Raw genomic sequence first — 12858 nt, 5'->3', positions numbered from 1 at the left:
CCTGGGCATTTCCAAAAGCATGTATTCTGTTCAATTCTCATTTCATTATCCTTCATCATAATACTGGATTTGGAGTCAGAAATGTTGACTTCAAAATGAACCTCTCTAAGCTTTAGTTTCTTTGAGCCAGGATCCAGCTTCATCAGCCCTCATCTCTTTTGTTCTCTGCTTGCCTGTTCAGGCAGATTCATGGACAGATTATATGTTTTCTCTAAGTCAGAGAAGAACCCTAATTTACCCCTCACCAATATGCTGTTTAGTTACTCACCTCGTTCTAGGACTAGGGGAGAATTGGGCCCAATCAGCATAGCCACAGCCCCTGCCCCACCAGTTGACCGAGCATTCCCACTGGCATAGACAGCAATGTCACCACACACTACCATAGCATAGCGACCTGTAAGAAGAGAGAAAAAGGTACATGTAAATGCTGGAGGTCACTGGTAAGGACCACATGACCATCCAGAACCCCAGCATCTCTTCCATTATTTTGGGGCAACTTGGTGGGATAGAAGACAAGAGTTCTGGATGGGAGTCAGGAAGAGTTGAATTCAAATCTCTATTCAGACACTTACTAGCTGTGTGACCCTGGGCAAATGACAATCTCCATCTGCTATAGTTTCTTCAACTGAAAATAAGGATAATAAGAGCAACTACCTCGCAGAGCTATCACGAAGGTAAAATGACATCATAGAAGTACTTAAATACTAGCTACATTCTGATTGTTCTTATAAGTAGATATCTCATTTATAAGATTTTAAAAGAGTAGCCAAATATTATTTATTTGTGATTGTAATATCTATGACATCTTACTGTAACGCTTCATCATGACAGGAAGGTGGCTGTGGGTAAAAAGAATAATGATAACTAAAAGCAAAACTGCTCCCTCCTTCCAGATTTGAATTTTATTTGAAATCTTTTTGGATGCATCACATTCTTTGAACAAACTGATATTTTCAGATTGGCCCTGATAAGCTCTTGGTATTTATTATCTTCTGCAATATTATATTATATTATATCACATTATATTATATTATAGATATTATATTTATCTATTATTGTGATATTATATTATATTATTATATTATATTATAGATAATTTTATTATTATTATAGATATAGATATCTATATTATCTGTGTGTATATATTATTGATACGTGTGTGTATATTTAAGTATATCTGTGGGTATATATCTATAGAGAGAGATATATTATAGATATTATATTATATTATTATTAGATATTATGGATATTATAGATATTATTATTATAATATTATAGATATTATATATATCTATATTATAGATATATTATAGATATTATATTATATTATAGATAATATTATAGATAAAACATAGAACTGCTTATATTTTGCTTTTATTTTTTCTATCAAGGGAAATCATCTTCTTGATTGGGAGATACAAAGCAAAAAATAGGTCAAAAAGGAATTAAATCCTGAGAGATCAATGAAAAAACCTCTTTCAAGGATTCAGATTGGCAACTATTCTGAACCTTACACTCTTAGATCATTGGCAGTCATCTTGGGCTGGACTCTGGAGGAGAAAATGAAGCACTGACTCAAACTGGTCCTCTGGTAGGTTAAGTCAGATGTTGCAATAAAATGGGACACTTATAGGGTAGTTATTTGATAGTTAACAAAAGACTACTTAGCCACAAAACAGATTCTTAACAAGAATATAGCTTTGCTCTGGTTAACAGTGTCCTCATAATGAAAACCCTATGCTGTCTTATTAAATGATGATGATTAGGGTAAGAGAATCCTTCATTCCCTCCTTCCTTCCTCCATCCCTCCCTTCCTTCATCCCTCCTTTCTCCTCTTCTTCCCCCTCTCCTTTCCTTTTCTTCCTTCCTTCCTTCCTCCCTTCCTTCTCCTTCTTTTCTCTAATTTCTCTCTGTCTCTGTGTCTGTATGTTTGCCTCTCATTTCCTCTTTATTTGTAATCACTGACAAGGAGGGATCCTATTGGATGACTTCACAGATTATTTGGCTCAACTACTTTTTCATAGGTAAGAAAATTGATTTTAAAACAGGGAAAGAGATTCTCTTGAGAATCTCAATAGTAAGTAACAGATCCAGGATGTCTATCAGTACCTACCATCCCAGGAGCTCGACTCCATCCAGTTGGCAGCATTGAAGAGAGATGCGGTACCTCCATAGCAGGCATTGGTAGTATCAATGCCCTCTATGTCTGTGTTCCCTGAATCTTGGAAGAGTTCCATGAGCACCGTCTTGACGGCTTTGGACTTATCAATGATGGTCTCTGTGCCCACCTCCAGCCGCCCTACATTATCCCAAGGGAGCTTGGTGCGTTCCATCAGCCGTTGCACCACTGTCAAACACAGGGAGTTAATGTCCTCTTGAACAGAGCAGAAGCCCATTTGGGTCTGGCCTAAGCCCACTGTGTATTTGCCAGCTTCCACACTGTCATACTTCTCCAGCTCAGTCTGGTCCACATACTGGGCAGGAAAGTAGACCTCCAGGGCAAGGATGCCCACATCTTTTGGCCAAGCATCTGTTTTTGCCAGGGGAACAGCAGAGGCTGTGGAAAATCTGATGTAATAGAAATAAAAATTATTTAGCAAGCTAATTTAAACAATAAAAGATAGTATTTGTGTTCACTTTATTAAATTTCACAATGCTTGTCCTGGAGAGGAAGATAGGGAATGTAGTGGAGGATAGAGGGAAAGGAAATAAGTATTTACCTAGCTCTTCCCCTGTGCCAGGCACTGTGCTAAGTGTTTTACAAATATTATCTCATTTTATCCTCACCGTAACCCTGAGTGGTAAGTTTACAGTTGAGTAAATTGAGGCAGACATCAGAAAAGTGACTTGTTAAGAATCACACAAATAGTGCCTGAGGTCAAATTTGAATTCAGGTCTTCATGACTCCAGGTGCAGCATTCTATCCAAAGAGCCAACTAGCCTATTCATAGAGAGGTAGGTGAGTTAGTTTTCACTCATCTTGGTTTGTCTCCCAGATCTAATGGGAGGAAGAAGGAATATACCGAAATAAATCTGTTACCAGGTAGACTGATAACTAAAATGAGTTGGCTGAATACGATAGTCAAAAGACATGAATAGACAATTTTCAGATGAAGAAATTAAAACTTTTTCAAGTCATTTGGAAAAAAAATGCTCTGAATCACTATTGATCAGAGAAATGCAAACTACACACTTCTCAGATTGGCTAAAGTGACGGAAAAGATAATGACTAATGTTGGAGGGGATGTGGGAAAACTGAAACACTACTAGATTGTTGGTGGAGTTGTGAACTGATCCAACCATTCTGAAGAGCAATTTGGAACTATGCTCAAAAAGTTATCAAACTGTACATACCCTTTGATCCAGCAGTGTTTCTACTGGGCTTCTATCCCAAAGAGATCATAAAAGAGGGAAAAGGACCCATATGTGCAAAAATATTTGTAGCAGCCCTTTCTTTAGTGGCAAGGAGCTAGAAACTGAATGGATGCCCATCCATTGGGGAATGGCTGAATAAATTGTGATATAGGAATATTATGGAATATTATTGTTCTATAAGAAATGATCAGCAGGATGATTTCAGAAAGCCTGGAGAGACTTACAGGAACTGATGCTGAATGAAGTGAATATAATCAAGAGAATATTGTACACAGCAACAACAAGATTATGTGATGATCAGCTCTGATGGACTCAACTCTTTTCAACAATGAGGTGATTCAGACTAATTCCAATAGAACTGTAATTGAGAGAGCCATCGGTATCTAGAGAGGACTCTGGGGACTAAATGTGGATATAATATTTTTACCTTTTTTGTTGTTGTTTGCTTGCATTTTCTTTTCTTTCTCATTTTTTCCCTTTTTGATTTTATTTTTTCTTGTGCAGCATGATAATTGTGGAAATATATTTAAAAGAATTGCACATGTTTAACATCTATTAAATTATTTGCTGTCTGGGGGAGATTGTGAGGGGAAGGAAGGGAGAAAAAATTTGGAACACAAGGTTTTGCAAGAGTGAATGTTGAAAACTAATCTTTGCATAGGTTTCAAAAATTAAAAGCTATTATTAAAAATAAATAAAAGTCTTTAGGTTGCCACCTTCCAAACTTCAGATTAATTTTAATGATCTATGATGTAAATAATTCATGGTTGGGGAATAGTTCAATAAGTTATGGTATACGAATGTGATGGAATATTATTGTAATATAAGAAATGATAGATTTGGGATTATTTAAGAGAACCTGGAAGGATTTGTATGAATTCATGCAAAGTGAAATGAGAAGGCCTAAGAGAACAATTTATGTAACAGCAGTAGTATTGTAAAGACAAACAACTTTGAAAAACTTAAGAATTCAGATAAATACAAGAATAAATTACAAATTTAGAAGACTCATGATGAAAGATGCTACTCACCTCCAGATAAAGAGGTGATGGACTTAGAATGCAGATTGAGGTATATATATTTTTTTAAAAATATGGTTGATGGGGGGATTTATTTGGCTTGATTATACTCTGCTTATAACAATTTCTTTCTTTCTTTTTTTTTTTTTTTTGCTTTCTGAATAAGGGGAGAAGATGGGAGGGAGAGAATTTGGAGCTAAAATTAAAATTAAAAATGAATTTAAAAAATAAAATGAGATGGCTGGAGACAGGCTCACTTAAGTTCACTTAAAAATGTAACTAAGGCAGGTTGGCTGGTGCTATACTTTGGGGCACTAAAATTTAGATGGGTACCGACATGTATAGAAACAACTGAGTTTTAAAAGCCTTTAATTATCTCGAGTTTAAGTATTTGACTAATGAGGGCACTAGGTGGCACCATAGTGCACAGAATGCTGGGTCTGGAGTCAGAAGGACTTGACTTCAAATGGGACTTCCAGTATCTTTGCCAAGAAAACTCCAAATGGGGTCAAAGGATTGGACATGACTAAACACAACAATCTGATTAATTAAAACTGATCTCCAAAATCCTAAGATTTTATGATAAGGTATAAAAGAGAGGTCTAGGCAAAGTTTGAAAAATTTTAGGAGATAGAAAGTATCTATTTCAACCAACATGGGGAAGATGGCACCTGAATAGGGTCATGAAAAAAAGAAGGGAGTTTAGAAGTTGTAAATGGAACTGGGAAGTCCACTCCAGGCAAGAGGAATGGGTGTTCAGAACTGTGCAGAAGCAAAACAAATGGTCTGGATTAATTGGAAGATAGATTATATGAAACAGAGGTGGAAAGGAAGAAACAAGCTTCTTTATTTATTAAGCTTTTACTGCTAAGCACTTTTCAAATATTATCTCACTTGAACCTCAGAACAACCCTGGGAAATAGACTCCATTACTCACTCCATTTTACAGATAAGAAAATTGAGGCAAAAAAATTAATGACTTGCCCATTGTCTGAGGCAGCATTTAAACTCAAGACTTCCTGCCCTATCCCCTACACTACTTGAACTCCTAGACAAGTATAATTTGTTTATAAAAGGTCCAATTGGAGTCAGACTAGAGAAAAATTCTTAACTCTCATTTAAAGAACTTAAATGTTATTTGATATGCAATATGGAACCCCTGCAGATTTTTGGGTGGAAGGATATGTTCAGAACCACAGCTTTCATTGATTCTCCTCCTCCTTTCCCTTTCTCTTTCTTTTCTTGCTTCATGTTGTTCAATTGTTACAGTTATGTAACCCGTGTGGGGTTTTCTTGACAGATGCTAGCATGATTTGCCATTTCCTTCTTCAGCTTATTTCACAGAGAAGCAAATGAGGCAAACAGGGTTTGGGACTTGCTCAGGGTCACACAGCTGGGAAATGTCTGAAGTCTGATTTAAACTCAGAGAGATGAGATTTCCTCAATTTAAGCCTGCTTCTCTATCTAGCTGCCCCTTTTCTTGCTTATTGAGATTCATATTTATTGGGTTAATTCCAGCCATTACAATTCAACTTTCTAGGACAGTTTTGTATTTGTCTTATTTTCCTCCCCTTGTTCATACCTAATTCCTCTCAGGAATACTTTTCTCAGGCTGCATCCTGCTTTAAGGACCTTCTCCTTCATGCTCAAATTTTATAAAGTTTGTCTTCCTCTACACTGGTTTGTGAAATAGGATCTGTTTAATCATACCTGTTTATTTGGGGAAATAAAGGTACACATTGACAAATGGTGCTATATGCAACCGAATTGGGGGGTGTATTGCACCTGGAGGTGGGATTGAAACTGGGGACAGAAAATTTAGAAATAGCCCCAGCTCTAATCCAACAGATGGTAGGGGAGGTAAGTGGGGGGGGGGGGAAACAATATATACAATGGCTACAATTATGTAAAGAAGAAACAAAAAAGATCATGTAATTGTAAACATGATAAAATTCTGGGAAAGAAGTGAGGAAATGTTCATCCTTATAAGGTCAGCCACATTAATGTGTATGTAGCCTTCTTGCTGGTTCTTCCCCCTGTCATTCCATCCCCTGTTTTTTGCCCTGACTGTGCTCCACACCTAGCAGGGACCTCTTCTTCCCCTTTGTTTCATAGAATACCCTTTGTCCTTTAAGACTCATACAAGTGACCTTCAGGGTAAGGCTTCTCTTCGTCCCTCCCTCTGCTAATGAATTCTCCTCCAGGATTATCTTGTATCTCTTTTGAACATATCTTGAACATACCTAGAAATACATCATCTCAACCCATTACAGGGGTCCTCAAACTACGGCCCACAGGTCAGATGCAGCAGCTGAGGACGTTTTCCCCCCTCACTCAGGGCTATGAAGTTTCTTTATTTAAAGGCCCACAAAACAAAGTTTTTGTTTTTACTATAGTCCGGCCCTCCAACCATCTGAGGGACAGTGAACTGGGCCCCTATTTAAAAAGTTTGAGGACCCCTGCGAAATGTAAGCCACTTGAGAGTAAGGTCCATTTGATTTTTGTATTGTCAGAGCTGACACATACATAGTAGGTGCGAATGCTTGTTGATGGGTTGGTTAATTTTACTGAACTGCTTTCCTGATCTCCCTCTTTTTCAGTGAGTTGGGAAACAAAACATTTATTAAGCACTATGTGCCAGGCACTGGGCTAACCCCTAGCTATACCAAGAAAGACAAAAATATGGTCCCTGTCTCAGGAGTCTACTTTCTAATGGAGGAAACATCTGGAAAAAAAATCTGGGCATTTAAGATATAGTATAAATGGAAATTTATCTCATAGGGAAGGTACTAGGAGTGAGCTGCTGTGGAGGGGAGGGATGGAAAAGGCTTCCTGCATAAGAGGGATTTGAATTGACTCTTTAGGGAAGCCAGAAGGGAGAAGTGAGGAGGAAGAGCATTCCAGGCATGGGAGGGCAGGCAGTTGAGAGATGAAGTGTCATTTTATGGGCAGGGAAAGAGGGAGGAACAGAAAAGAAAAACAAAATAAGTTCAAAATTCATTGCAAATGAAACCCAGTTCCCCTGACTCCAAATTTAACACACTTTGCATTGTGCTGCACCCCTTGAGGTGACTGTCTTTTTCTCCTGTCTGTATGATAGGAAGAGCATAAAAATGATTGAAAAATTGTGGAAGTCCTGGCCAGGGGTGGGGATGATGTTTTTTGAAGCTGGAATTTGCAATCTCCGATGTTTAAAGAGAATTTATATATCTCTCTCTATAGATATATACCCACAGATATACTTAAATATACACACACGTATCAATAATATATACACACATATAGCATAACTTAAATATATACATACATGTAGCAATATGTGTATATATTCACACATATATTTGCACATATATGTTTATATATGTATATGTGTGTATATACAATTATCCTTTCCACATTATGACTTTCCCCAATAAGATTTTGATATATTGCAGGTTGGCATAAGAAATTAAATGGAAAGTTTGGGGAATTTTACAGAAGTTGCGGAATATACACAAAGGCCAACAAATGACCCAGAGCCTGTGACTAACCCAATTTTACAATAAATAAAATTTACAAAATAACAATAAAGTTAACACCCCATAAAAATAAAAAAAAAATTCAGATTTCTTCTTTGGTATAAAAGGAGGGCCAAAAATTTTTGTTTGGATTTTTCAGATTGTGGAGGCGACCCTCAGCCCTTCAATGAAGAGATTTGGAAAGGATAATTGTGTGTGTATGTGAATATATGTGTGTATGTATATATGTATATATTATACATAATTTATGACTATGTATATATATGTATATACACATATATGCATATATACATGCACACTTATCAACAAACCAATGGCTAGCCAAAATATGATTTTTTTAGTTCCGTCTAGGTCTTCTAATTACTCATTCCCCAAGACCCAATGTCTCTGTATATTCTTTCTCATGCATTCTCTTTTTTGGAACTCTGGTGATAAGTTCAAGGTTGTAGGGAGAGACTTTAAGGCTGGATGGTAGGGAGTATCATAATTGTTATATTCTGTAAGGAAATGGCTGTTTAACAAAACCCAGGAAGGGGGGTTGGGAGAAATAAGAGAAACTTAATAGGACAGACAACATCCAATCATATGGCCCTATCTGCTGGACCACTAGACTTGTTTAAAATCTCATTCTGTCAATAGCATCCTTGGTAAATAATAACAGCTGATCTCTATATACCCCTTTAAAGTTTGCATCTCATGTTATGCTTAAATCAGCCTTGTTTTGCAAGTAGCAGCAGCATGGTTTTATGGAAGGCAGAGAACTCAGGTTCAAGTTCAACCTTAGTGTGTTGTTGAGCACAGTTATATCATCTTCTAGGTGGTCTCTGAGGTCCCTTACAAGACTAAAATGATCCCCTGATCCCATTTTATGGATGAGGAAACTGAGACTTAGTGATTTGCTGAAGATCATTTAGCCTCCTTGACTTCAAGGCAAAGCCCCATGTACTATTCAACATGATCTGTGTTTTTTCCCCCTATTAATAGTAATTACCATCCTTTTTACTGGTGCTTTTTGCAACAGTAATTCTAATTCAGATCTCTGTGATATATTATAATTTATAGAACACAACCATTTATTTTATCACAACCATTCTCTCAGGTAATTAGTATATGGATCATTTTCCTCTCTCCTCTTCAAATTTAACAAATGGTGAAACTGAGGCTCACATATCTTAGTGAATAAAAAGTGGGGACAAAATTCCAATCCTCCTCACTCCCTTAAGTATTTTTTCTATGCATCACTCTGCCTTTGGAAACACATTTAGATGGTACCCATAACTGACCTGACTTAAAAAAAATTTATTTTTCATATTAAAATGTTTTTTTGAATTCCAAATTCTCTCTTTGCTCCTTCCCTACCCATTGAGAAGGCTAGCAATGTGATATCAATTATATATGTGAAGTCATGCAAAACATTTCTATATGCCATATTGTATAAAATAATAATAAACTAGAAACATAAAGAAAACAAAAAAAATCTTTTTCTATGTGCACTCAATTTGTCAGTCTCTCTGGAGATGGATAATATTTTTCATCATGGGCTGACCTGATTTGCTGATGCATATACAACATACTACATTATATGATATGTAATCTTACACTGGCAATTAAGACCCAAACTATGTCAAAGACAGCATCCTATAGATGCCTGGCTCAGGGATCCCGGCTCAGCAGCTGCCCTGTTATCGCACTGGGGTCAGTGTGTGGGCACCATTCTGTAGCAAGAGAACCTTGAACCGCTCCCTACTTCCATCCCCCCAGATGACATAAACCTAGTTCAAAGATTAAAGAACCAGTGTCATTAAAAATGACGTTATTGATTCTTCTGTAGCAGTTTTCTAGAATATTGAATCCAAAAGAATACAATTGTGCTTATAGAGTGAATAGCTCAAAAAGAGAAGAAAATGCCCTCTAAGGCAGCAGCTCCTTGTCCCCTTCTCTGTGTCCCATAACCCATGTCTAGTGAAGTCAATAGAACCCTTCTCAGAATTATATTTTAAAGTCATAGGATAAAAATACAAAGGATGACAAGAGACCATTATATTGCAATATTTTGTTCAATTGTTTAAAAATGTTTCTGAACTTGGATAGGAAATGATATTGTTTTTGTTCAGTTTTTTCAGTCACATCCAATTCTTCCTGACCCTATTTGGGGTTTTCTTGGCAAAGATACAGGAGCGGTTTGCCATTTCCTTCTTCAGCTCCTTTTACAGATGAGGAAACTGAGACAGAGTTAAGTGACTTGCCCAGAGTCACACAACTAGTAAATTTCTGAGATTGGATTTGAACTAAATAAGAAGAGTTTCTGACTACAGGCCAGTACTTTATCCACTATCCCACCATATTAAAATATAATTTTCTTCTTTCTTTCTTTCTTTCTTTCTTTCTTTCTTTCTTTCTTTCTTTCTTTCTTTCTTTCTTTCTTTCTTTCTTTCTTTCTTTCTTTCTTTCTTCTCCTTCCTTCCTTCCTTCTTTCCTTCCTTCCTTCCTTCCTTCCTTCCTTCCTTCCTTCCTTCCTTCCTTCCTTCCTTCCTTCCTTCCTATCTATCTATTTATCTATCTAATTTTAAGCCAAGTTCACTAACTTTAGGTTAAAAACTTCAGTTCTATCAAGATATATTATAGATTTGATTTAGAATCGCAGACTGTTTCACAAATTGATTTTTTTTTTTACAATCCCTAAGAAAGAGCCCTTATGGATTCCCTCATTTTGCAAATAGGGCAACTAAAGCTAGTGACTAACCCAAAGGTGCACACACAGCTAGTGCACAACAGGGAATCAATCTGGGGCTTCTTGAACCAAGATGGCAGGGAGTCAGTATTTTAAGCAGGGGGAAGGGGTAGTCCAGGAGATTCTTTCAGGGGGTCTGACTCACCTTTCGTGGGCTGTGGGAAGGAGAGATGATGGGATGAAGGACTTCTTGGGTCTCTGAAGCACTGATTTCACGTGCAAGGCCTTCATGGCATGGAATAAGCGAATCATTTTCCAAAGGAGGGAGGAAAGTTTTCAGCTCACAGGACAGCTGGAGGATGCTCCTGTTTCTTGCAGATGGGTCTTTAATATAGACTCTCAGACTGGGAGGCTCCACCCCATGTTTATCAAGAGTAACAGCCCTTCATTTTCTAAAACTGGACCAAAGGTCTCACTATACAGCAGCCAAAATGAGACGTCAGTAGAAGACATTGCCTCTGTTAGGCAATCAAGGTGCTGTTCTTTTGTTTGTCTGGTGGGATGGGGATGGGAGACAAGAAAGAACGGTCTCTATCACATTCTACAGTTTACCCACCTCCATGGGCCCTGGATGACCTTTCTTGGCTTCCTTATTTTTTCTTTCACAATACAGCCATAGAGAAAAAAAAGAGACTGAAATTGTAGATTAGGAAAGACTCTGAGGAAACAGTGGGGCAAGAGGAACATCCTCCCATCTCCTTTGTCATCTAGTTCCTAGAGGAGTGAGAAACTTAATCCAAAGGAATCTCTAATAGAATTCTCTAATAGAGAATCTCCTTCAGACAGGAGGTGGGCAGGGAACCTTGTGGGCCATAGGTCACATCATTAAGTCAGGGAGGTGTATGGCCCTGTAGCAAACTTTTTTTCTGTTCTCCTGGATACATAGCTCTAGGTAGAATAACGTGGCAAGAAACACAGGTCTCTGCCTCTCTCCTAGTCTGTGAGTGAACTTCTAGCCGGGACTTGTCTTTCCTATTACATATGATAAACTACCTTGCCTCATAGGCACTCAGGAGGAAAGTCAACCCAATTCATAAACCTTGGCTTAGTACCTACTATGTGTGTAGTGCTAGGGATTGAGATCCAAAAGCAACTTAGAGCCCAGCCCAAGACTTAAAGGAGCTTTTAATCTCCTAGAGCAGGAGTCCTCAAACTTTTTAAATAGGGGGCCAGTTCACTGTCCTTCAGACTGTTGGAGGGTCGGACTATAGTAAAAACAAAAACTATGAACAAATTCCTATGCATATTGCTTATATCTTATTTTGAAGTGAAGAAACAAATACAATATTTAAAATGCAGTAAAGTTAAATCAACAAACTTACCAGTATTTCAATGGGAACTATGGGCCTGCTTTTGGCTAATGAGATGGTAAATGTCTGGTTCCATATTTGTCACTGCTAGTCATAACAAGTGATGCAAGTGTGCATCTGTTAGTCTTGATCTGGTTGGAGATTTCAAATGTTTCACTCTAGAAAAAGTCTGTTCACAGACATAAGTGCTGCCAAAGATAGTTGCCATTTTGAGTGCATGGTTCCTGAGATGAGGCTATGTCTCAGAAGGGAGAGATGCATAGAAATTATGAAGGTTGCTTGACTTGAATGCATCTTTTAGAGAGTCACAATTCTGCAGTTCAGCGGGTTCCATTTGGTAAATTGTATCCACATTTTCAATGTCAATAGAAAATGAGTTACAGAAAAGCTGTATGTCCTGTTCATGGAGATGAAGCTCTTTAAATCTAAATTGGAACTCCTTTTGCAATTTCTCCAGTGAATCCACACATGTTTTGTTTGGGAATGCAATCAGTGGTTTTTCTGCTAACAGATTTTGAGTTGTGGGGAGATGGAAGAAGTTTTGCTCCTTCACTTGTTTGATGAGGAGACCTAATTTTACTTCAAATGCTTTGACATGTGATTGCATATCACAGATGAGCTTCCCCTTTTCTTGAAGTTGCATATGGAAATTGTTGAGTAGCTCTGTTACATCTGTCAGAAAGGCAAGGTGCCATTTCCATTCTGCATCACTGAGCTCTGGTACTTCTTTGTTTTTTGAAAGCAGAAAAGTTGTAATCTGTGGAAGTAAGTCATAGAAACTTTTCAAAACTCTCCCTCGACTCAGCCAATGGACTTCTGTGTGATACAGAACATGTTAATACTCAACATTTAGTTCAGACAGAAATTCCTGAAATTGTCTGTGATTTAATGCATCAGCTCTAATG

At 37.5% G+C, this 12858-nt stretch overlaps 1 protein-coding gene across 1 annotated transcript in view; it reads right to left on the bottom strand.

Moving 5' to 3' along the window:
* Window positions 1-11124, bottom strand: part of HMGCS2 (3-hydroxy-3-methylglutaryl-CoA synthase 2) — a 28598-nt gene extending 17474 nt beyond the window's left edge. Inside the window, exons 1-3 of the mRNA XM_003769851.4 lie at window positions 10789-11124; window positions 2114-2568; window positions 269-394 (exon numbers count right to left, since the gene is read on the bottom strand). Of these exons, the coding sequence (XP_003769899.3) occupies window positions 269-394; window positions 2114-2568; window positions 10789-10895 (688 nt within the window). The 5' untranslated portion in view covers window positions 10896-11124. The remainder of the gene's footprint in view (window positions 1-268; window positions 395-2113; window positions 2569-10788) is intronic.
* Between the last annotated feature and the right edge of the window lie 1734 nt (window positions 11125-12858).

The sequence above is a fragment of the Sarcophilus harrisii genome, chromosome 4, assembly GCF_902635505.1.
Source record: "Sarcophilus harrisii chromosome 4, mSarHar1.11, whole genome shotgun sequence".
NCBI lineage: Eukaryota > Metazoa > Chordata > Mammalia > Dasyuromorphia > Dasyuridae > Sarcophilus > Sarcophilus harrisii.
Note: the sequence above shows the minus strand (reverse complement) of the source record. Positions and strands in the feature narration are given on the sequence as shown.